Here is a 25623-nt window from a genome sequence, read left to right as displayed (position 1 = left end):
TATATATATAATTATATATTTTAGGTTTTGGCACTTTCACACAATAAAAACTATTTTATAGAAAAAATAGTTATTTTAGCATCACTTCATTTTGAGAGCTATAATTTTTTTTATTTTTTTGCTGATGGAGCTGTATGGCAGCTTGTTTTTTTTGCGGGACAAAATTACGTTTTCAGCAGTACCATTTTTATTTATATTCGTTTTTTATCGCGTTTTATTGCCCTTTTGTTCGGAGGTATGGTAAAGCATTGTTTTTTGCCTCGTTTTTTATTTTTTTTATGATGTTCACTGAAGGGATTAACTAGTTGGACAGTTTTATAGAGCGGGTTGTTACGGACGTGGCGATAGCAAATATGTGTACTTTTATTGCTTATTTTTTATTTACATGTATTTATTGGGAAAAAATTTTTTTCCATTTGGGGATGGTTTCAAAAATATTTTTACTTTTAAATTTTTTAAAAACTTTTTTACATTGTCCCAAGATGGGACATTACTGTATATCATCAGATCGCTATTCTGATGTTCTGCAATGCATCTGCACTTAAGGGCATCAGACCAGCATCTGACAGGCAGAGAAGGAGGCGTCTCAGGTCCTGCTCTCTGAAGGCACTGTGAAGCCACCTTCCCTAAAGAACCCCGCGACCGTCTTGCGGCCGGGGGTCTCCATGGAGACCATCTGGACAATGCGATCCCATCGCATTGTCCAGATGGAAACATGCAGGGAACCCATTCCCTGCGTGATGCTCCTCTGTCGCTGTCACTACTGACAGGGGCATCAGAGGGGTTAAATGGCTGTGATCGGTGCTCGCACCGATCGTGGGTGTTGCTGCGGGGTGTCAGCTCTCACACAGATCTAACACCTGCACCCGATCGCCGTGGCGCTCAGTGTGAGGCTGCGCGATCGTGCTGCCGTACATGTACTGCTGTTTGTGGGAACGCAGCTCCCACAGAGCAGTACAGGTATGGCGCATGCCGGGAATGGGTTAAAGGCAGTTGTTCAGATTCGTGAACTGCTGACCATCTTTGCATTTGAGAGACTTTGCCTCTATAATATGCTCTTTTTATACCTAGTCATGTGACTTAGTTGAAAATTGACCCTCTGGCTGTTTATCATTAGTACCACGTAATTGTCCAGCCTTTTGTTAACCCTGTCCCAACTTTTTTCGCATTTGTTACTGCCATCAATTTCTAAATGCGTTTATTTTTTTCACATAAAATGGGAAAAACGTCTTAACTTTCAACTTTTGATATGTGTTCTATATTTTGTTTTGGATAAAAAATGTTAGTAAGAAATTTCTAAATCAATGCATTCCTGTTTTCTTTACATTAACCATAGCGTCCAACTTTTTTGCATTGATGGACTCAATTTTTTTTTGTTACTTGAAGTCTTGGGGCAGTTTTATTTATTACTATTGCGCCATTTTCTCCATGGCGCTTTACATAAATAGGGGTGTACATAATAAAAACAAGTGTAATAATCTTGAATAAAACAAGTCACCGCCTGTTACAAGAGAGAGGACCCTGCCCGCGAGGGCTCACAGTCTGGGTGAGGGTTTAACCCCTCTTTCCATAATTGCACTGTAGTGGCGCTCTGTTGTTGATGGGTGTAACTTTTCATGGCTGCCAAGAACCTGTCAGAAGAACCAAGACACTGACATTGCTCATATTACCGACACAAGCTGGTCTGGGCTTAATAGAAGTGACAGCTATTGCTATGAGCCTTCTAGTAATGTGATAGGGATGGAATAACACCAGGCGTGCCCCTCTATAGATTCTGGATACTGTATTTAATTAACGTGTGCGTATTTGAATGGTCATATATTGTTTCATTATCTCTTCACAGAATTAAAGGTACACATCACTTTGGAAGGTCTCAAATTCTTTACCTTGTTTCTATATGGATACGTCATAACATGTAGTAGAAACCTGGTCCCTTTTATACAGGCTGTACATTAAGATAAAGGCTCAGATTCACCTGACAAATCCCTGATGGACAAACAAACATTTGGTCACTGACCGTAGATCGTATTTACTACTCTACAGGTGTATAATCTGTCATGCTTTTCTGCATCGTGATTAGGAAAGCGGTGCCCACTTATTTTGAGTGCCAGGGACGACTGAAGGAGGAACGATGTCCTAATGTCAAACTGTGGGACAAAAGCCCATCAGACCTGCAGTAAGCTAGGTGGCATTCATAGCTGTCGGATCAGTTTGGCGCATAAATAATGAATTGACAAAAAGTAAAGTTGCAAAGTTATTTCATGTAGGTGCGACCTTTGTTTTCAAAACTCTTCCTGTTTTTGCATTTCTTATAACGATCTTTATTTTTCTCCTAAACATACAGAACTGATACTCCAGCTGAAATTGACCTAGTGTGCCAAATAGCCAAGGATTCTGGGGCTTTTGATGCGGTTGCGTGTAACCACTGGTCATTTGGGGGAAAAGGAGCTCTGGAACTAGCTGAAGCCGTGAAGGGGGCTGCAGACCAAAATTATGATTTCAGATATCTGTACGACTTGGAGGTAAGAGAAATTACACGTCCAGCCGCTGAATCCCAAGAAACAGATGTCCGTAGGTTCGGATTTATAATGTTAAAGATAAAATGCTTCAGATGGAAATACATTCTTTTTTTCAGTGTAAAGCATCCTATGTTATGGTATGTAGAAGATTGCAACAGTCATAAAATCTTTTTTTTTTTTCCTGATACTTAGTTCTTCGCCACATTTTAAATTGAGTTTTTTGCATTTGTCCTTTCACCATCCTCTTTTATGGCTGGACCTGCAGCAATTTCAAGGAGAGACAGACAGATCATTTTTTAATCTTTAATGCTTTGCAATTTATCGTCTTACCTCTATATGCTAATATAGATTTAGTGAGCAGATGTTTTTGCCCTACTCTTTATAAGACTGTTAATATATTACAGAATAACGGCAGTACGGTAGACAAATACAAACCAGGATGGGGCACCGGATAGTTACGCCACTGAGGTCATGCTATACAACATTGCAACAAAGCTATGGTGTGCAAAATGAATAGGGAAAATGTGAATTTGGGTGGAAAATATTTTGGCATGGGGGGGGGGGGGAGGCCCATTTGAAAGTTTGCATCGGGGCCCATAACTTTGTAGTTATGCCACTGGGTGTCCCCCCTAATTAGTATGAAAGGTTACGTTTTCTTTGTACTCATCTGGGATGGCCCAACCCACGCTGGATGTTTGTCTCTCCTTGAATGTAAGTCAGTGCACTGTTACATACTTGTGTAACTTCACTTTGAGGTCTCCGAAATTAAAAAAAACAAACAAAAAACACTTTTTTTAACAAATCCAACCATGAAAATAATCAATAGATCTTGGGATAATAAAAGCGTTTACTTTGTTTATGGGAAAACTCCTTTAATGGACCTTTACAGCAGATCCACACAGCATGGCACAGTCCAACTTTTCTGGCTCCTGACAGTTCCTGACTTTCGCCCACCTTCTCTGACCAATGCTAGTCTTATGGTTTCTGCTCCATTGCTTGCCCTGCTTCTTTTTTTTTGTTTTATATCGGATATTTTTTTATTGAACATTTTCTAAACAAAACTTTCAACCCCCATTCCTCCCCAGCCCAAACTATCCTTCCAACTCTGATTCAGGAAATAAAGTGTCCATTCAAATGCTCCTGGTTTTTTCAAGGAAATGTCCATGTGTCTTTTGTCTTGAGCAATGCATTAATCCTTCTATCCGGTTTCCTCCCCTCCCCACCCCCCTCTGCAAGACATTCTAGATTCACTACATAATATATAAAATAAATTATATTAGTACATAACTGTTATTTTGTTTTTTACCTTCTTTCTCTCTCCCTTTGCTGCAATAATCACTCCACTATACAATGAATATTATAATTCATCTTACCTAGCTATTATGAACCCGCCTTATAATCAATCATGAGTAGTATTATACAGCGGGGGTTCGTTCATGCTTTACTAATTAAGTCTAAGACTTCTTTATCTAATGCGGGCATACAGCAGCATTCTCGGCCATGTTTTTCAAATTTGAGAATTCCCCTCCTCGGAAACATACATTTTTTTTTTTTTTTAAACAAAGCATATAATTTATTCTGGGGATGTATTCCCGCACACTTGAGAGGTTCTGTATTTTTCCAACGAAAGGCAATAGGTTTTCTAGCTTGATTCAGCAAGCAAAGAATAGATATCTTTTGGGCCTCTTCAACTGGCAGGCCACTTACATAGCCCAGTAAACAGACAATAGGGTGTGAAGGCATCTAGCACTCAAATACCTTATATATGAGATCTATAATCTCTTCCCAGAATTCTCCAAGTTTAGAACAGTTCCACATCACATGACATAGATCTGTGTCAGGATTCCCACATCTATAACCGTTTTAGTCTGCTTTATAACCATAGGTATGTTACGTGCGGGGGGAAGGGGGTGTTATACACTCTATGTATCAGGTAATGTGAAAACCTGTGGGCTTCACTCATTGATACTAAAGGGACTGACTGTAAAATATCTTCCCATATACCCTCCCTAATTTGGCCCACATCCTTCTCCCATTTAGTTTTGAAATTGCAACTTCTTTTCTTAAGGATCCGTTCCATAAGTCACTTGTAGTGAAGTGAACTTACACCTCTCGCCGAACCCTTCACCGCCATTGTGTCCAAGAAAGCCGCTCCCCTACAATGAATGAGGGGGACTTTTCTAGATTGCAATGTGTAAGTATGTCTTTGGATCGCCCCCACGTAAGGGCAATGGGGTACTCGGTACAAGGTCTTTCAGTTCCCTCAGCGAGGATGTCACGGTGGCCCGACCCGGACCGTGGCCCTATGAGGGGCGCCCAATAAAAGGCAGAGTTCGTAGATAACGGTAGTGTTCGTGACGCCACCTGTGGTATTCGGTCAGGGTGACCGACGCTGCTTAGGGGTCCGCTGGGGTGATGGAATGGCAGCTAGATGGCATACCTTCCCACAGGTGAAGTATATCCCCAGGGCTTCCCAAAAGTGTGGATGGTGCAAGGCGCGGAGAATAAAGAGGACACAATGGGTGCAGTCTCTTTACCTTTACTGAAGGCTTCAGCATCCACAGTCCAGAGTGCCGGATGACAGGGTAGGCAGAGTCCGGCCGGTCTGATGGCAATTCCAGAGTCCCCTTATCCAGGTGGAAATCAGTAGCCTTCCCCTTGCGCACAGTAACGTAGTAGGTCCCTACTTGCATTAGCTACCACAAGGTCCTCATTCTTGTTACTTCTCTCTCTGTCCCCCAGATGGATAGGACATACCCGTATGACGGTGGTGGCCTGAGGCTATTTTATAGGGACCCTAGTGTCGCCCCTCCTCCGCGTTGCCACCTTGTCTGCTTAGGTGTTTAGGTCGGACAGCCAACTTGGAATCGACTGCCCTGCTGGTCTATGAAGTAAAGCGTAGAGTCTATTACTCCCTCGGTGTTCCGACCACCGGATCTGCACTTCAGATGGAGGCCGCCTGCTTCTAGCTGGTCTCCCACTGATGTTTCACTCCTGTTGCTATGACTTCTGTGCTCACTCACTACGGCACACTTCCTTTCGTGTCCTTTCTTAGGAGGCTGACGCATGGGTTGCAGGCGCAGCTCCGTGTCCTTCCTTCCTACTAAGCCGTTGATGTTCTTTCCTTTTTGTCCTCTGTCTGCCTGACAGGAATTCCCTGGGCCGAGCCCGGTCTGCTTCTCTCCTCTCCTTCCGACTCTCCCTTCCACTGACTATCTCCTTCTCCCTCCAGTCAGCTTCTGTCTGACTTCCTAACCAACCCACCAGTTTTACCCTTTGTGGGGAGTGGCCTAGTACATAGAACCCTTAGCTCCCCCTGGTGGACCGGCGTGTGAAGTGTGTGTGTGTGGCTGTGATACCTGGCAGGGTGAACTCCTTTGGTGCCATCAGACGTAACATCACTCCCCCTGGTGGAAGAACGACATTACTGCAACGACCAGGACTCTGGGGCGCTGCCCTCCCTCCCTTCCCCCCACCCCGTTAAATCCAGCACTCCTGGGCTGGGAAAAGAACACAACAATTACAGGTTAGCAAAAGACATGCAAATTTTTGAAATGCTATGAAACAAATTAATTTAACAGTGCTTCCCTTTATGGGAGGTGAGAACACTTGAACGTTGCAAACAAGAAAATATTTACATTGTGCATTTGACTGTTAAAGGCAAATTGGAAAACTATTACTATCTAACTATGAAATACAATTACCCATACAGGTATTCTATCTACTAAGTGCAATTACCCTCTAAGGGTATACTATCATGAACCCTTAAGGTGCTATCTCAACATTGTCTACTATCTGTCTACCCCCACGGGCCTACTGCATCTTTCTTCCTAAAACCTCACTTTTATTTAGAGTACGTCATTAAACATTCTACCACTATCTAGATACATATTACCAGCCATGTAAACATTAAGGTGCAACAACCAAACATTCCCTTTAAGAGGGAAACTAGTCTTTTCTGAGGTAGTGCAAACAATCAGCAAGTCAGTAATAAACTTTAAGACAAGAGAAACTTTCACGTCGTCATCAGGAACAGTTTCTTCGCAAAGTCTTTTCGCTTGTAAAACCAGTAGAGAGCACCTTTAAGAAGGTGCAAACTATTTACAGGAACAGTTTGTGACCATGCTCAGTTCATGATTCCGCAGTTCTTTAAAACCGTGATAACTTGTGCAAACTGAAACAAATAGGGATCCCGGGTAAACGAAGGGATCCCTTTAAGGATTAACCCTGGACGGGTTTAAAGCAGCAAAGAAAGAACAGTTTAAAGGAACTAGATACAGTTTCGGTTTTTCGAGGTTTATCTAAACGGCTGTAGTGGTTTTACCTTGCACACCACCCCTCTCGGCCGAGAAAGGGTAGAACCCAGGGTCCGAACCGTGTGATCGCGATCAGCGGGAGTCGCAGACGTTGTTTCCGCAACGGGTTCGGTTTTCTGATCCGTAGGCGCGGCCGGCAGAGCTGCACACTGATGGATGTCCTGAGCCCACCAGGCATTTCCTCTTTGCCACCGGGTATAGATTACGGCATCCCCGGGCCGCAAATCACGGTCAGCATCTTCCTCTCCCCAGCAGGGCTCCACCTCGCCCCGGGCGACATGCAATCTCAGTGGCAGTCCAATCTCTTGGATGGACCCCCTTCCCTCCTGGGGATGAAAGGTCACAACAACACCCCATTTCGATGGGGGATCGTCTGGCGGAGTGATCCGGATCTCGTTTCCAGCTTCCTCCCTCCATTCCGCTGGTACTCCACCAAAGGAAGGACCCTAAGGTGCGACCCCTGACCAGGTAGTAGTGCGGTCGGGTCTCCCGTAGCCACAGCAGGCGACGGAGCGGATGCAGGAGACAGGCGAATCCCCGAGGTACGGCCAGGGCTGGTATCCGCATAGGGGTAAGCTTCACCGTGGTCGGTGTCCTCTGCACAGGGGAAGACCGTAGCCAGCAGCGACGCGGGTCGCGCCCCCCTCTGAGCGTTAATCCAACAGGAGACCAGCCGTCGGGCCTCGGCCATGGTCGACCCGCTGCCCAGGAGCTGGCCATCGGGCCCCTCTTGCGATGGTGGGCCTGAGTCCTCTTCCTCCGCCTAGGACTCGTGCTGGGCCGGAACGTTCCCACATGGACGCCTGGGGGTCGCCATGTCAGTCCCTTCCTCCTCTTCATTCTTCTCCCACGCTCTCTTTCGGGGGCGGCCCCGTCTCCTTGGCCCCCGGCCTTCATAGAGAATCAGAAGGCGGATCTCGGCTGCTGACGGACACGTCCTCAGGACACAATAATATTTGGGCTGGGCGGCCATTGTTTTTCACGCTTCTCAGTTCGTTCACGCCCACAACTCCACACCCTTCTTCAGCGCTCCTCGTGGCGCGGTAATGGCGGCAGTTTTGGCGGGAATCTTTGGCGGTAAATGGCAATACACAGTCTTTTAAGCACAAACAGTTCAAACACAATTCTGACACCGTTCTAAGGCACACATGACATGATTCTTCAGGCTTAAGTAGATCCTGTTCGTGACGCCAAAATTTGGATCGCCCCCACGTAAGGGCAATGGGGTACTCTGTACCGGGTCCTTCAGTTCCCTCATCGAGGCTGTCACGGTGGCCTGACCCGGACCATGACCATATGAGGGGCGCCCAATAAAAGGCAGAGTTTGCAGATAACGGTAGTGTTCGTGACGCCACCTGTGGTATTCGGTCAGGGTGACCGACGCTGCTTAGGGGTCCGCTGGGGTGATGAAATGGCAGCTAGATGGCATACCTTCCCACAGGTGAAGTATATCCCCAGGGCTTCCCAAAAGTGTAGATGGTGGATGGTGCAAGGCGCGGTGAATAACGAGGACACAATGGGTGCAGTCTCTTTACCTTTACTGAAGGCTTCAGCATCCACAGTCCAGAGTGCCGGATGACAGGGTAGGCAGAGTCCGGCCGGTCTGATGGCAATTCCAGAGTCCCCTTATCCAGGTGGAAATCAGTAGCCTTCCCCTTGCGCACAGTAACTTAGTAGGTCCCTACTTGCATTAGCTACCATAAGGTCCTCACTCTTGTTACTTCTCTCTCTCTGTCCCCCAGATGGATAGGACATACCCGTATGACGGTGGTGGCCTGAGGCTATTTTATAGCGACCCTCCTCCGCGTTGCCACCTTGTCTGCTTAGGAGTTTAGGTCGGACAGCCAACTTGGAATCGACTGCCCTGCCAGTCTCTGAAGTAAAGTAAATAAGGCAGCACACTGCAGCGCTAGAACATTCAAACTTGAAATACGAAATCTGAACTGCATTACTGCACTAGAAATATGAAAAATAAGATCGTTTAGCGCATAAAAATGGCCAATTTTATGTGTACCTGGTAGCCCCTTTACGGCATCTCTCTTATACCAGGTCCTACGCTTGCCTTACCTCGCTGAGAATAAACGTCTCCATCTGAATGGGTACATGTGAAACCTCTTCCTAGACTAAAATTCTCTCTCTCTGTGGAGGGGTACTGGACCTGCTGTAATTAAAACACCTGTGGCTAGGAGGCGGAATGCACGATCAGAAGGCTAGAGAATACATTTCAAAAACCTGACCTGCACATCCAAACATAGACTCAGTGTGAACAGGTGCTGAACCTAGAGTCGCCAACTCGTATATAGTTAAGTAAATAAGGCAGCACACTGCAGCGCTAGAACATACAAACTTGAAATACGAAATCTGAACTGCATTACTGCACTAGAAATATGAAAAATAAGAGCGTTTAGCGCATGAAAATGGCCAATTTTATGTGTACCTGGTAGCCCCTTTATGGCTTTCGTGTCCTTTCTTAGGAGGCTGCCGCATGGGTTGCAGGCGCAGCTCCGTGTCCTTCCTTCCTACTAAGCCGTTGATGTTCTTTCCTTTTTGTCCTCTGTCTGCCTGACAGGAATTCCCTGGGCCGAGCCCGGTCTGCTTCTCTCCTCTCCTTCCGACTCTCCCTTCCACTGACTATCTCCTTCTCCCTCCAGTCAGCTTCTGTCTGACTTCCTAACCAACCCACCAGTTTTACCCTTTGTGGGGAGTGGCCTAGTACATAGAACCCTTAGCTCCTCCTGGTGGACCGGCGTGTGAAGTGTGTGTGTGTGGCTGTGATACCTGGCAGGGTGAACTCCTTTGGTGCCATCAGACGTAACATCGCTCCCCCTGGTGGAAGAACGACATTACTGCAATGACCAGGACTCTGGGGCGCTGCATCTTAACTGCAAATATTTGTAAAATCCTTTACTTGGGATTTCCATCTCTTTCTAAGGTTCCTGAAAGGTTTTAAATATATTGTGTTTAATGAGTTGTGACCATATTGAGCCCCTTCTCCTGCCACTTCTGAAAACCTTCCTATTTATCAAATTCTGGATAATTAGAATTGTTCCTTATAAGCGGATATTTGGAGTATCCTGTTATGCCCATCGTCTCTTTAACTTTAGACCATATTTTCTGTATCCCTCTAATCGTTATACCCCAGTGATCATACTATCTGAACACTCCTCCCTCCAAAGTCTCCACCAAGTTCCTATGGCTGGTTTCACACTTGCGTTTCAAAACGCATGCGTTTAAAAAAAAAAAAACCGCATGGTGAAAAAACACATGTAAACGCGTGCAAACGCTGCGTTTTTTTGACGCATGCGTTTTTGCATGTGGTGAAAAAAACGCGGCGTTTTGACGCGTTTACATGCGTTTTTTCATGCGTTTGCGTTTTTTAAACGCATGCAGATAAATGTGTGACAGCTGCCAATCATCAAAATAAAGTAAAAAACCCACTATAAACAGAAAGAGCTAGGGTTAGGGGTAGGGATGCTAACCCTAACCCTAAAGGGATCCTAACCCTACCCCTAACCCTACCCTTAAAGGGATTAGGGTTAGGGGTAGGGTTAGGGGTAGGATCCCTTTATCAATTTTATGGTGTGGGGTGGTTTATCAGTGTGTTCTTATGTTTTTGTTTTTTTTTAAAAACGCATGCGTTTTTAACGTGTCCAAAAAACGCCTCTCAAAAATACTACAAGTTGCATTTTTGAAAATGAACGCATGCAGTAAAAAAACGCATGCGATTGAAAACGCGACCAAACGCGTACACAAAAAAAGCATGCGTTTTCAATGTTAAATATAGGGAAAAAAAACGCATGCGTTTTTTTGTGCAAAAAACGCTGCAGACAAAAACGCAAGTGTGAAACCACCCTTACTCCCAGTACATGTGTAATCATTCTGGTGGAGGAGAATGGAATCTCTGGGCTGCCTCATCCCTTCACATACTGCAATTGTGAGGAGAAAAAATACATCAGGGATCTGGAATAGCCAGCCCCCTCTCCTCTTTAGCTCTCTGTCGAGTCTCCAGTTTTTTCAAAATAAAGTCCCTGAACATACTATTTTCTTTAATAAACAACACAATTCACCCTAGTGAATTAATGTCCACCAGCAAATATAAAACCAATATCGAAGTGAACATAAACCATAATAATCGAAAAGGTATATAAAAGATATAATTTTATTGAAAATAAAAAATAAAAATTACAAAAAAGGAAAAAACAACCAATAATACTACAACATGTAACAAAGGATATTTTGAATGAGGAGACCAGATCCATATAATATAAAAGGTACTAAAAAAGTATATACTAAAACATATAACCCTCCAAAGTGCAACAAAATGAGACAAAGTAGATGACCCAAAAAAATAAGTCCTCCATCTCAGTAAAGTGCATATGCATCCATCATAAATAGTCTAACCTGGACAAAATAAGTGCATAAAGCTCTGGAAAAATACTAGTACCAGTGTGAAGATGACCTGTGACCCTCAAGGACTCCGACTCCAACGTACGTTTCGCCAAAGTGGCTTTTTCAAGGAGTGACTTGAATTAAGAAGCTTAATCCAGAAAATAAATTTCTCCCCAAATCCCATATGGGATAGCGTACTCCACAGAAAAGCCCGCTCAATGCTATTGAAGGCCTTAACTGTTACGAGGGACGGTTTTTGCTTTATATTTTTGGTTCTTAATGGGAAGTTTAAGATTTGGATATAATCTCCATATATTAACCACCATTGACATATTTGTCATTAAACCGGCCTGATCCTGGTGAATTATGAAGATTATCACTTTATTAAGCCTATTGTCTAATAATTTGGCCAGTGTCTTAATGTCTACTTTGAGTAATGAAATGGGACAATAAGATTCTGGAAGCAGTGGATCCCTCTTTTGGAATCACTACAATTATGGCCTCGTTCATTGACGGTGGTAGTCTACCCCTCTGTAATGTGTAAGATATCAAGCAGGAACGCGGGATGCAGTGTCAGACTGGAGGCATAGCAAGGGTTAACAGGTTTATTTACAGGGGAGATACTCCACGCAGGGAGGTAAAGAGTTAACGGTATTAAAGGCACAGTAAAGTGCAACTGTTCAAACACAACAATTACGAAGCAAGAGTATCTGGAAGTTCTCACATTGCAGCTCCTGCTGCACACTAAATAGCATCGGCAATGGCGGTTGCAGCGCCTCCTCCTGGAGGGAACTGTAGTCGCTGGTTCTGTCTTCTAGCGGCAGTGGTCGGTCTCCGGTACCTTCCACTGGGCCTAGTTCATATACTAATGTGGCTATTAAAGGTATGGGCCACAGTCTGGTGCGAGCCCAACGTGGCTCATTAACTATCTCAAATGGAGGGTGGTCAGGTAACAGACGGTCAGGACAACTATTCTCTCCCCACGTCAGGGTGCCAGTCTCAGTTCCTTGTGTGATTTCTCTTGGGGGCAACGTGTGCTGTACTCACGGTCACGTCGTGTACAGCACCTGGTACTCTCTGGCTATCACTAGGCACACACCGCACGTCCCGCTCTTGGCGGCAGGCAACGCTGGTCTCTTTGGCACTGGTGCTCCCGACTGGAGCACTCCTCCCTATGTGTGCTGCGGCACCCAGCTCGGCTCCGCTCTGTGTGCACGGCTCTGCACACCCCTGTTCTGCACGGTTCTGCAGCAGTCTCTCTCTCTGGCGTGCTACTGTACACGCTTGTCTCTGCAGGCGACGGGGGTCTTTCTATATGACCTGCTACAGCGCCAATACTCTGAGGGCAAGGGAGATTGAGCATGCCACTCACTGCTCTGCGCACTGCTCTGGCCCTAAACTGCTTTGCTTTGCGCGTTTTCTCCTTTTATCTCCCCGTTGCTGCGCGCCCTTTTTTGGCTCTCTGCCCCCTCCTGTCATCAGGAAGCACCGTTTCTCTCCTGCTTCCCTCATGCAGCAGGGGAAGATCCGCCCCACTCAGGATTCCCCCCGGGAATAGAGGATGAAGCCTTTCTAGTTCTGGACCCGGCATGCAGGTACCCGAGGTCCAGCCTCTCTCCTTACAAATGCATCATTAAAAAAACTCTAATAGTTGTGGAAGAATAAATTTATTGTACTTTTTGTAAACCTACTAGAATACCATCCTCTCCAGGTGACTTATTCTTTGACATGGAACCTAAAGCAGCCTCAATCTCCTCCAGTGAGTTAGGTTCATCTAAGGCAGTGGTCCCCAACCTTTCTGATCTTGAGAGCCACATTCAGCTTAGAGAGAGGGTCGCTAGCTACATCCAGCTCCCACCCTCTTCATAGTGGCAACCAAAGCCCCCATTACAGGTATAATGATAACCAAAGCTTTTCCACAGAAATCACTCCAGAGCAGTACACTGAGATCCAGGGGTATTCTCCCAACACACTGTCACATCCAGCTTTGAGCACCTCTTCTAACAGGTAGTACAAACCTCCAGCGTACCATACCTAAAACATCTCTAAACCCCTAAGACCAGTAAATGTGCATCCAGATCTGCAATTCTGTGCGGGGCTACTCACAGAATTCACCATTTTGAGATGTAGTCTTGATACCTGTTTGCTAGACCTGGAACTAATGCATCAAGCTGACAGACAGTCGCGAGCCACAATTCATGGGGCCGTGAGCCACATGTGGCTCCCGAGCTACAGGTTGGGGAACCCTGATCTAAGGGCTGAGAGTCCATAGTTTTCAACTTAGGCTGGGGTCAAACGATGACTCCTGTCCGCAGTATAGTACCAAGCGGTATCTGCTGACAGGAGCCACTAATTGACAGTGTTGAATTGAGAGCTACCTGGACTCAATCCAGATTAGTATGCAAAATGAGGGGATATCTGTTCATTGAGCTCTTGGAAATGCCAAGAGTCTACCAAATCCCCTTCATGTGCAAAATAAATGAAAAAAAAAATTCCTGGCAACTGAACCACAAAAATATGTACAACCTAAATGATTTGTATAGAGCAGTATTTCCCAAACTCCAGTCCTCACGGCTCCTAACAGGTCATGTTTTTAGGAGTTCCATAGTGCTGCACAAGTGGGAGAACTGATACTTCCATCACCTGTGCAATACTAAGGAAATCCTGAAAACATGACCTGTTGGGGTCCGGGAGGACTGGAGTTTGGGAAACGCTGGAATAGAGGCGAAGTCCAATACAGACTTGTACAAGCAGTTTATTTAATGGTTTGGGGGAGACTGACTCCTTTAAAATATTTGCTTGCCTACATTAGCAGTAAAGGAAGCTGTAGTTAGATGCTCTCTATATTTTGATGCACACAGTAAGAATAGTGATCAGGCTCGGCAGGTGACGCCCCTTACTAGTATGTGCCAGCCCGTTCTTTCGGAATTAAAAATCCAACTAAGAGAATAAACTTGCATCTCATTATGTTCCTCCATTTCTCTTATGTCCTCTTATCCCAGATGAATCTGAGGACCGAGCATTTTCGCTATGACTTATAAAGTTCAGGATTAATTTTGCAGATATCTGTGACTTAATGTTACATTTTTTTTATTTTTATTTTTTTTCTTCCTTGCTTGTGTAAAGTTGTTGTAGGTGTAGAAGAACCTTTCATTTAGTTTGCTTAGCAGCATTATAGCATTGGGGGTAGAATCCGTTCCATTTCTTGATTGTGAAGAATTTCGAGAACGCTGTAGTTGTGGATTTATTACGTTAGCAGCTGATGGGTTCCATGTTGTGTCTGCAGGGTCGGTATGGGCTGTGTAAGCTGTATAAACTCCTGTTCAGGTGAAGTAAATATTATTACTGTCATTGAGAAGCTAAGAGTCGGATACGGAGTTTCGGGGCATTAGCCTCTTGGCGGTTGTTTAAGTGAGACTGGTCAGAAGGCGATTCTTCTTGTGACTGTAGTGAAAATAAGCTTGGTCTCTTCCTGACCTTAAATGGTTTCAACAGTATAGTTCACTTTATTTCAAGAATGGCAAACTCCTTTTTATGGTATTACTATGGAATCGCAGGAACTTGTTAGAAAACAGATAAGCGGCGGACATTCTGCAGACCTCTTCTTGTTGTTTATAATTTTCTTCCAAATTCTGTTCCAATAAATTTTGCTTGGAGAATAAGCTGGTTTATCTTTACATGCAAAAAGATGAGATCTGAAAATGAAGAAACCCTTTACCACCAAACAGATAAATGTTAGTAGTGTTCTTTTCCTTTTCTGTACATGATTCTAACCGCTAACCTCTTTATTCTCAAGGCGTGTCTGTGTGTTCTGCACAATATACTCTGATCAGCAACAACAGTAAAGGGTCTTTCATCACAATATTGTACAAACTGACCATACCTGTGGTGGTCTTAATCAATTACCCTCCAACCCCCATCCCCCCCCCCCCATCCCCTATTGTACCAGACCGCTGCTGCCTCTCTGCACTGATCATGTTCCTGTCCGACTCTGTGCTGCTTTGTTTGGTGATGGGTGGGAGTGAATATTGCTTACCCAATTGCGATAGCACATGACAATGGGTGGGATATATTAAAAGAATTGGGCACATGAATTTGACACTTGATAATATGTATTAATACACACATCAACATCAACACACATAGAAGGAAAAGTCATGGAATTATTAAAATCGCAGGATGCCTAGACCTCTTAATGATATGCAAATCATGAAAAGATGGAAATATTTTTTTTTTAAAAAAGCGTATAAGCGCCAAATGCATAAATAAATGCACGCTTACCTGTGTTGTTATTAATTTGGTTAATACTGGTTGTCTGGGCAATGTTATGCCACGCTGAATGCACTTGGACTTGCAAATCATCAAGATCCACTGCTGGCAGCTCAGTTTGCAGTTGCCAAGCAATGATGTCCCAGATTTGCTCAATGGGAGATGAGTCTGGAGATAGAGCAGGCCATAGTAGCACGTTTCCACCATGCAGGATGTTCATGATATTTCGAGCAACATGCAGACTGGCATTGTGTCGAAATTAGTTTCCAGGGACACTTTGGAAAAAAGTCTGTATTACTGGTTCCATAACCAAATCATTAATGCCAATCTGTTAGTATACCTGGAAGGAAGACTGGTGGGGTCCATTTGCTGTACATTATGCCAAGTCATGATTCTGCAAGTAGGAATAGCGTGACAATCCCCTGTGAAGACTTTTTTTTTTTCATGGTGTAATCTCTAGACCAATCACTGGCAATCAATGGGTCAAATGCCAAAACGGGACTCATCGTTAAAGAGGATAAACCTCCATTCCAGCCTCAATTGCTGTCTTGCTGTGCACCTTGATAGGTATTGAGAACAGTGACACAAGCTCAATGACAGGATCTTCATGAGTGAAAGTCACATATTAACTTTTTTTTTTTTTAAACTTAGTCACACTATGGGATTTGAACACTAAATAGTCTGATCACTGGTCTAACAGGCCACTGTGCCTAATGGATCCGAAGGTCATTGTGTGGCACCCAGTTAGATGCAGCATCTGTTTACCACAGCATTTAGAGGGTAAGCAGCCAGAATTGGTGCTGGCATGGACACTCGATGTTGCTGCTGGAGCTTGTGGTTAAAATGTTGGTTACGCTAATGGTTAAGCTGAGCCCCCTTTGTGATCATGCCAAGCCCAGCTCCTGTAGATGGGTATGTCTAGAGGGGTATGTCTAGAGGGGTATGTCTAGACGCCAGATTCTTTCCCAAATAAAGCCAATGTTGGGAAGGGGTTACTTTATGCACACTAATTTCTGTGAAAACTCTGGGATCTGGATGTTTCCCTAGGTTATGGTTTGCAAAATTGCATCACCTCTTGGCGATTTCCACTATTCTGGAACTTTTAAGGCTCAACGTATGGTGTTTTCAGAGTCCTGCCGTTTGCTCAAATAAAATTTTACGTCCAAATATAAAATATTCCCTTTTATTGAGATAAATTGTGTAGCAGTTGTGGGGTAGTGTTGTTGTTTTGTTTGTTTTTCCCCTATTACAACTTGCGAAAATGAAACTTTTAGGCTAAACTATTTATTATTATTATTATATATTTTTTTTATTTTCACTGCTCACTGTTATAAACATTTGTTAGATCAAATTTATCACCATTTATATAGTATCAGTCTTGTCCTAATTACAATAATACTTTTGTGTTGAGTACTGCAATGGAGTGGCTTTTGTGTGGTACAGCACATTGGGTGCATTGTAGGTAAATGCATATTCAGACTTTTAAAATTGGCTTGTCCTTCAAACAGGCAATTATTTGATCAGTGGGGATCACACTCCGCACTGATCAGCCATTTGAAAGGGCAATTGAAGCTTCCATAAAGTAAAATCCAATGTAAACATTAAAGGGAGCTAAATACTATTAAATACTATTAACCTGCCGATATGGGGTTAATTTGGAGGTTAATAATGTTCCAAAGCTGCCTGGCCACTGCACTGAAAGCCCAGGCTACCATGAGAAATTGAACTTTATTCCTCTCGGCAGACTAGGGCTTTCAGTCAAAAAGGCGGGGCTTCAGTCACCACTCTTTATACTGTGAGCACAGCTGGGTCTGATGTGCTGCCGAGCCTGCTGTCAGTCAGTGCTGGGGACGAGCTCGCTATGTACTGACCGGTGACTGAAGCCGCGCCTCTAGCACTGAAAGCCGGAGGCTACTGGGAGGAATAGTTAATTTTCTCCTCGTAGCCGGGATTTCAGTGCAGCAATCGGGCAGCTTTGAAACAATATTAATCAGCAGAATAACACGTATCTGCAGGTTAATGGCGTTTTCGAACGTGACCGCTTCCCTTTAATAGGAAAACGCTGCCAAATAGAGTTGCATAAAAAGATTTAGGGATCCAGTGTTAAGTCATGCGCACACATCACTAAATCTACTAATTAGGAATGGCACCGGGGATACCGGCATAAGGAAAGATGTGTGCAGGGCTCTGTAACGGCAGCCATTGATTACCGACACTGCTGCTGGATGACGGTAGATCAAATATATGTATTTTTTTTCTACTGTTACAAATAGTAGAGCTTGTCGAGAACAAACCAGTGTAAAACTCTGTGGTTGCCAAGCATCGTTAAATATTGTTGGCCCATCCTAAGGATAGGCCATCCATTTTAAAAGCCTGGTTAAAGGAAGAGGCAACTGGTGAGAGCTGCCAGTAGGTACTGGGGAAATATCTTCTCACAGCCGGTTCACTATTGTTACTCCTACTGGCAATAAATGGGCTCTAAAGGATATACTCCCACCAGCTAGCTTCAAGTCCACATATATGGCTGCACGGTTGTGCCCATTAATGAATACCCACCTAAAGTGAGCAGATGTTCCTCGTGGCGATATCAGAGGGAGTTTGAAGGTTAAATATTTAATTTTAGTATTTCTTAATTGAGAAACTCTATCGCATAACGACTGTGTCAGGATGAACTTCCCCTACTTCTAAAACAAGAGGCTCTTCCTAATCTCTGCTGCTTTTCCACACAGCAGATGTGGGGATTCATGCGAGATGTTCTCTGCATTTGGTACAGTTAATACTTTTCGTGACCTTGTACAAGAAAGGTGTGTTTTCATAATAGATATCATCTAAAGTTGCGCAGCTTTCCCGCAGATGCAGCCCCATTAAGGGACAATGACACAATAAATGACTTTTAAACTGCTTGTTGGTTTGTATAATATAGTTTTATACTACATAGATTTTACTAAACGTCAACTTTGCATAGTTTTACTACAAGTGAAAAAGTATTGGTAAAAAATCCATCCAAGGGAAGCCAAAAAAAAAAAGGAATCCGCTCACCTTCCATGGAGGACAATTCAATGTGAAGACCACTTGTATTTTCATAGCCCTGGTAGACCCTGCTTAGCCACGGTGTGGTGCAGGGAGTGTAGGAACACACCAGGCTGGTATCCAGGTCAGAAATGGTAGAAGGGTCAGGAGCACTGGGCTCTGGAACCAGTAAGAACATAACTTTTACTGTACGATGAAAAGTATAATGAGGAAAAGAAGATACAGGATCCATAGGCTTACAGGTTTCGGGTTAGCAACCCTTACTCATAACAGCCATGTTTTAGATTGTACAGAAAAGGGTATTTTTTAACATTTTCTCGTTGGTGCCGGAGGTCAGTCCTTATGGACTCTTCTTCCACAGAACAGACCAACTCATTATTTTATTTTCCTTTACAACACCGTAGATCCCAGTGTTACAATGCTAACCAATGGGCAACTCTTCTGCGGCATCATCAGCATACTCCGACACAGCCAATTCTTGTAGAAATGCAGGCAGTAATAGCGTTTACTCCATGTTTGCCCCCATTTACACTTGGCCGATGTCAAGCGTTTTGGCCTGGTCCTCAAGGTTGTTTTATAAGGAGCTCAGATAGATAATGGCAGGATGAATGGACCAGATCCCAGTGATTTTTGCCTCGTTAATACAGATTAACTAAATTAATTTTCCAATATCAACGTTGCTTGCTGTTAAATAAGAATTGAAATTTCTGTTTTGTCTTTTGCTCTCTTGTCTCTCGTTTATCAACTTCCGCTTTTTAGCACCAATCCTGGACACTCACCGCAAGCCATGTATTTCAGATTCCGGTCCTGTTACAAATAAATGTGTGGTAATGCTAGCCTTGCTACTAAAGTCATTTAGCTAGGACATTTGACCAAAATTGACCACTTCTTGAATGCTTCTGTTTTTCAGCTCCCCATTGTAGAAAAGATCAGAACCATAGCCCAGAAGGTGTACGGTGCTGCAGATATAGAACTGTCTCCAAAGGCGCAGTCAAAGATTGAGATCTACACACAACAGGTAAAAGAAATGATCCATTGTGGTTATCCATCACTGGAGCATAGAAGTCTGTTGTTACTGTACTTAATACTTTACATATTAGAGCAGTGAGATGCATAAGTGAAAACTTAGATAAACCGTAAAGAACGGCGGCCACTTTCACACTTCCATCTTCTGGGGTCCGTCGTGGTGCAGCAAAATGACGTATAGACGGACGTCATGAAAATAGGGAAAAACATGTGTGATGGATCCACTGTAATGACGGATCCGTCGTAGAGAAATTCCGGGAATTAAATGTCCGGGGACGAGAGAGAGACTGACTGACTTTTTCCCAGATTAGAAAATCGTTCTGGGCATGCTCAGAAGGGAAAAACTGGATCCGTCGCTGGATTCCTGTGTGTGATGGTCAGCGACGGATCCTGCGCCCATAGGCATCCATTGGAGCCGACGACGGGCAGCGCAGGATGCGTCGCTGACCGATTTTCCAACATGCACAAAAAACGTTACAATGAACGTTTTCACTGCACGACGGACCGCTATTTTACGACGGATCCAGTGCACGACGGATGAAACGGATGGCCATCCGTCATAATCCGTCGCTAATACAAGTCTATGGGAAAATGCAGGATCCTGCAAATTTTTTTGCAGGATCCTGCATTCTCAAAAATCAACGGATTGTGACGGATCTGAAAAGACGGAAGTGTGAAAGTAGCCTAAAGTGAATGTGTCTGTGACGCTGAGTCACTTCTCCCGGAGAAGCCGTGAGTCAGGGTAGTCAAGGAGTCTGAGGTCAAGAGCAAGGAGAGTATGTCAAAAACAGAGGGAAGAGACACAGGCATAGTCAGATCACAGTCCAGAGTCAGAATTCCAGGGTCAAAGGATGTCAAGGCAAAAGGGCTAATACAAACGGCCAGTCAGTAGGCAAATCCAAGGTCCGGCAACAAAGATCAGGATGTGTGAGTTCAGAGCACAAAGCACAGAGAAAACACCACACTGAGCTGAAAGCCATGGCTGAGAGCTTCGTTAAATACAGAATAGTCACTAACAACAGGGGGACACCGGACCTAAGTACAGCACTGACCAGTCTGATTGGACGGCTGAGCTGTGAATCAAAATACCGACAGCTCCGCACGTCCCTGCACAAGATTAGACGGCTGAGCAGTCAATCCCTGCGTTCAAGACACACTGAGCGGTGGAATTGTGACCGTGTCTTTTTCTTTCCATGACACTAATATTTGGGCAGCACCAAACTCTTTTTGAAGGGGTTTCATGCGTGGAATAAAAATGCAGTGTTGCGGTTGTAGTTTCTTGTTCTCAACAGTTTGGGCACATTTTTATAGACCTTTAAATGTTAATTTAATCTTCACTGTTTACTCAGGGTTTTGATAAACTTCCAGTTTGTATGGCCAAGACACACCTGTCTTTATCACATCAGCCTGATAAGAAAGGAGTACCCACTGGCTTCATTCTACCCATCAGCGATGTCCGTGCCAGTATCGGTGCCGGATTCATATATCCATTGGTGGGAACTGTAAGTATTGTGCACTATCCGCTTCTTCCCATGTGTACCGAATTATGATGAGTAAGGTTCTGAAGACATGAAGTTTTTGGCTTCATCAAAGATCTATATTGGGAGTATTAAATAGAATGTCAGCAAATTTTTGCAACATAATAATAGAGCAGCATGATGTAGGGGCAGAGACCCTGATTCCGGTGATGTATCAGTTTTCTCTGCTGCAGAGCTCATATGTTGAGCTCTATATAACCGCGCACACAACACCACTTTCTGTGTGCACTGTATAGTGTCAGAGCTGCCAATCAATGCTGGGGTCGTGGCTAGTATAGGATTCAGAAGGCCTGTAGTGATAATCTCCTGCTGATAAAACCCAGATTGTATGGAAGTAGCTAAACACATCACTGTAATCATGGTCTCTGCTCCTACATTATGCGGCACTCAGATTAAATGACGAAAACCTACTGACAGATTCCCCTTAAATCAACCATAGGCCTCCTTGTGCATCATGTATGCTGAGTGTCCTGCCCCTGTAATTTAAATGTGGAAAACCTTTGTTTTTCCTATGCTGTGGACTGGGATTTTTTTTTTCCCCTCTCCTTCTCCGGGGTGAGTCACTGGGTGACCTATTTCACCGCATGCCAGTTCCATACATCTTGGCTTCACATTGGGGAGTACTTCCAATGTTAAAGTGAACCTGTCACCTGAATTTGGCAGGACCGGTTTTGGGTCATAGGGGCGGAGTTTTCGGGTGTTTGATTCACCCTTTCCTTACCCGCTGGCTGCATGCTGGCTGCAATATTGGATTGAAGTTCATTCTCTGTCCTCCGTAGTAAACGCATGCGCAAGGTAACCGTACTACGGAGGGCAGAGAATGAACTTCAATCCAATATTTCGGCCAGCATGCAGCCAGCGGGTAAGGAAAGGGTGAATCAAACACCCGAAAACTCCGCCCCTATAACTCAAAACCGATCCCGCGAAATTCAGGTGACAGGTTCCCTTTAAGCTCTGTTCACATCATTTTTTTTGGCAGTATCCAAGAAAAAGAGAATAACTATACAGACCTCAGAAGGATTTCATAATACTGATGTTATGTTGGCATTTATAAGTTAAACTTCTGTATGCCTGATTTACAGCCACAGAAATCAGACTCCTAGCGGTTCTGCTGAAACAAATTACCACCGGATGTGGTCTTAACTCCTTCATAACATGGCGATTTTCCGTTTTTCTGTTTTTTTTTCTTCCAACAACCATAAGGCTTATTTTTGCAGGATGAGTTGTACTTTTGAATAACAAAATTAATTCTACGACGTAGTGTACTGTAAAATGATGCACTTGGAATTTTCTTATTCCAGGTGCATCAAAATTGAAAAAAAGTGCAATTTTACATTTGTTTTTGAACTTTTTATTTACCATGTTCACTATATGGTAAAACTGACCTGGCAGTATGATTCTCCAAGTTAGTACAAGTTCACAGATGCCAAACCTGCATAGTAGTTATTCTGGCGCTTTTTTTTTTCTATTGTTGCCCTGTTTATTGATTGGATTAATTTATTTTATATTTTGATACATCAGACCTTTAGGAACGCAGCGATACCAAATATGTATTTTTTTTTATTTTATTTTTGATGGGGAGAAATGGGGTGATTTGAACTTTTTTTATTTTTTTATTTTATTCATTTATTTTTAAAACATATGGTATTTCTAAAACTTTTGAACTTCAGTTAATAGTCCCCTTAGGGAAGATGCTTGTGTTATAGGAAGAGCAGTGCATCAGCAGGGCAGACCCCTGAATGTCATGACAACCCATCGGAGGAGCACCACGATCACATCACGGACGTGCTGATATCGGCAAGGAACGGCGTGCCCACCTGTCATCCCCCCCCTGGCGTTTTTAACTAAAAGAGCCACCTTGTGCAGCACTAATGCTGCATTCTGTGAAGGTGACTCTTTTTTTTGGGGGGTGGGGTCCTTTCCAACGCTGCAATATTACTTTTTATAATTTGCCCACCATACATTTAGTCTGTCCGGGGGGCACGTCCCCGGCGTCTGTTCTGTAAGTCCCTTTTTCGGGCATGCGCAGTTTGCGCTGCCCTTTGACTCACATCACATGATGGGAACTTACAGTGCAGGCGCCGGGGACGTTAATGAAGGCAGAGGAGGTGGCGCACGGAGGGGTTGAGTGATGGCTGGAAGGCGTTTGTGTCCAAGGGGAAAAGACGTACCCCCCCGGACAGACTAAAGTTATGGCGGGCAAATAATAAAAAGTAATATTGCAACGTTGGCAGGGACCCCAACTAAAAGAGCCATCTTCACAGAATGCAGCATTAGAGCTGCACAAGGTGGTTCTTTTAGTTAAAAACGTCAGAGGGGTGACAGGTTCCCTTTAAATTCCGCTGCCAGAGATTGACCGCTGATTTAACAGGTTTATAGCTGCGGGCGTCACTGTGCCCACCTTCAAACGTATTGAACATCAACAGGAACCAGCTGCGGCTGCTCTTTGACTTCCTCTTGATGTCACATTTGTCCAAAGACTGGGACAATGACAGCAGCGCTGATTGGGTGCAGGACTTGTGTGATGTAACGACCTCATGTTGGCTCTGGGAATGTAAGCGCCAACATCACTGGAAAAACATCAGCACAAGAGGTGAGTATAAGGCTTTTTTTTTTTTTTCTCATTTTAACATGGGCAAACATGAGGAATGACTAGTGGACAACCCCTTTAGGCCTGTGCCAGGTATTAGCCTGCTGTCACAAATGACCTTAATATCTGGATGGAGTAAAATGCAGAAGTGGCTTTGTGTTGAGGTATTTTTCCCATCTGTTATCTCCTCTTTATATGAGCTGTAAGGCCTCCTGACCTAATTTCCTATTGTCGTCTATACATAGAAAGGTCCCATAGCTGCTCTTTTGTGTCCAGCTGAGATTTCTCTCTATTTCCGCCTGAGTTCTCCTGCTGCTATCTCACCCATCCAGATCGCTCTGTGGTCTTTCTGGCACACGTACACCAAGAAGGGATGGCTGGCTGGGTTTCTGTTAGATCATCCTCAAGAACAATGATGCATTTGAAAAGGGAAGTAGTTTCTGAACAAAAAGGTTCCTGGAATTCAGGAAGATTAGTCACATGTGCTTCTTGGCCTTGGAAATCGCTTTCCCTGTGCTTGTTCCGGAAGAAGATTTCATTCATGAGTACGGTGACGTGCAGATTGCGTGAAGTCACCTAGCTTGTCATTGTTGTGAAACTTTCCTGACCGTGTAGGAGTTTGCTCTGCAGCTTTTTTTCAGATTTGTCACCAGTAATGGAACATTCATTGGCCATTAGTCACTTACAGAAGATGTTACGGTCTATCAGATTAGATCGGCTGTAGGATTGTAGTGACGTTTCAGGAAAATGACATGAGCTTGTATATGGCCATTTTATCTCCAAAAAGTCAGTCATGTGAGAGCTTATAAAATAACATCTCTTAGAAGTTGGTGTCTAAGGTTAGAACTCCAGATCCGTCACCCGTTCTTGGAAATGACTGAGCACTTTAAGAGCTTTGCGTCAAGGATAAAAATGCTAAAGCTGCAATGAACTTCCTTATATTACAGATGAAATTAGACCATTGTTGGTCATGGGCTGTGCCTAATATTGCATGCAGACTTGTGAAGGTGGCGCAATGCCCCTTTTGGAATATCACACTTTTTAATAGAAATATAAATCTTTCACATCGAGGTATGGGAATCTTCACTGTTACTGATACGCAAGCGCATTGGCTTTAGTCTAGAAAGTAGTGGGCACAAGCTCTGGTGCAGAAAAAGAGTTAACAGTTGTAGCGACTCTTGTATGGTTTTTGATTGAGGTCTAAGGGTCAGGTTGTGTCCCAAGATACTTGGTTGACTGCTCATTCCTAAACCCATCTACCCGACTGCAGATTCTCTCCATAAGAGAGATTTGGTTTGATTTTGCTCATGACTCTCCAATCAAACTGTGATTCGAATTTGCTGTCAGCATGGTGTGAACTGACGCTCTCGGATGAGAGAACCATAACACACCATGAGGAGGAGATGGAGAACAAAATTTTCATCTTCTCAGTTCTGTGAGTCCGCAGATATCGGACTGCACTCGAATGTCATCCCACACATAGACTTGAATGGGTGAGTGTCTTCTGATTCTGGAGTGAAATTGCTGAATGCTGTGATTTGCTGTGATTTTTTTTTTCACAGACCTCTTCTGTAAGTGAAAAAAATTGGTCATCAGTAGGGTTGAGCGAAACGGATCGTTCATTTTCAAAAGTCGCCGACTTTTGGCAAGTCGGGTTTCATGAAACCCGACACGATCCCTGTGTGGGGTCGGCCATGCGGTACATGACTTTCGCGCCAAAGTCGCGTTTCGTATGACGCGCTTGGCGCCATTTTTTTCAGCCAATGAAGGGGCGTGGGCAGAGTGATGACATAGGTCTTAGGGGCGTGGACGCCTATCGCCATGTTGTCGCTTGTGCGCTGTAGCGATTTGCACTGTGTAACACCAGCTTTTCAGTTCAGGGACGGACGGAGTGGGGGGGGGGGGGGGGTAGAGAGAGAGACTGACTCCCATTGGCTTTGCATTGG

General features: G+C 44.1%; 1 protein-coding gene across 1 annotated transcript in view; it reads left to right on the top strand.

Annotated features, from left to right (window-relative positions):
* Window positions 1-25623, top strand: part of MTHFD1L (methylenetetrahydrofolate dehydrogenase (NADP+ dependent) 1 like) — a 336729-nt gene that overhangs the window by 226630 nt on the left and 84476 nt on the right. Inside the window, exons 24-26 of the mRNA XM_069769141.1 lie at window positions 2345-2522; window positions 19434-19541; window positions 20899-21051. Coding sequence (XP_069625242.1) covers window positions 2345-2522; window positions 19434-19541; window positions 20899-21051 — 439 coding nt within the window. The remainder of the gene's footprint in view (window positions 1-2344; window positions 2523-19433; window positions 19542-20898; window positions 21052-25623) is intronic.

Source organism: Ranitomeya imitator, chromosome 5 (genome assembly GCF_032444005.1).
Source record: "Ranitomeya imitator isolate aRanImi1 chromosome 5, aRanImi1.pri, whole genome shotgun sequence".
Classification (NCBI taxonomy): Eukaryota; Metazoa; Chordata; class Amphibia; order Anura; family Dendrobatidae; genus Ranitomeya; species Ranitomeya imitator.
The sequence above is the reverse complement of the archived record's forward strand: the minus strand, read 5'-3'. Positions and strand labels throughout refer to the sequence as shown.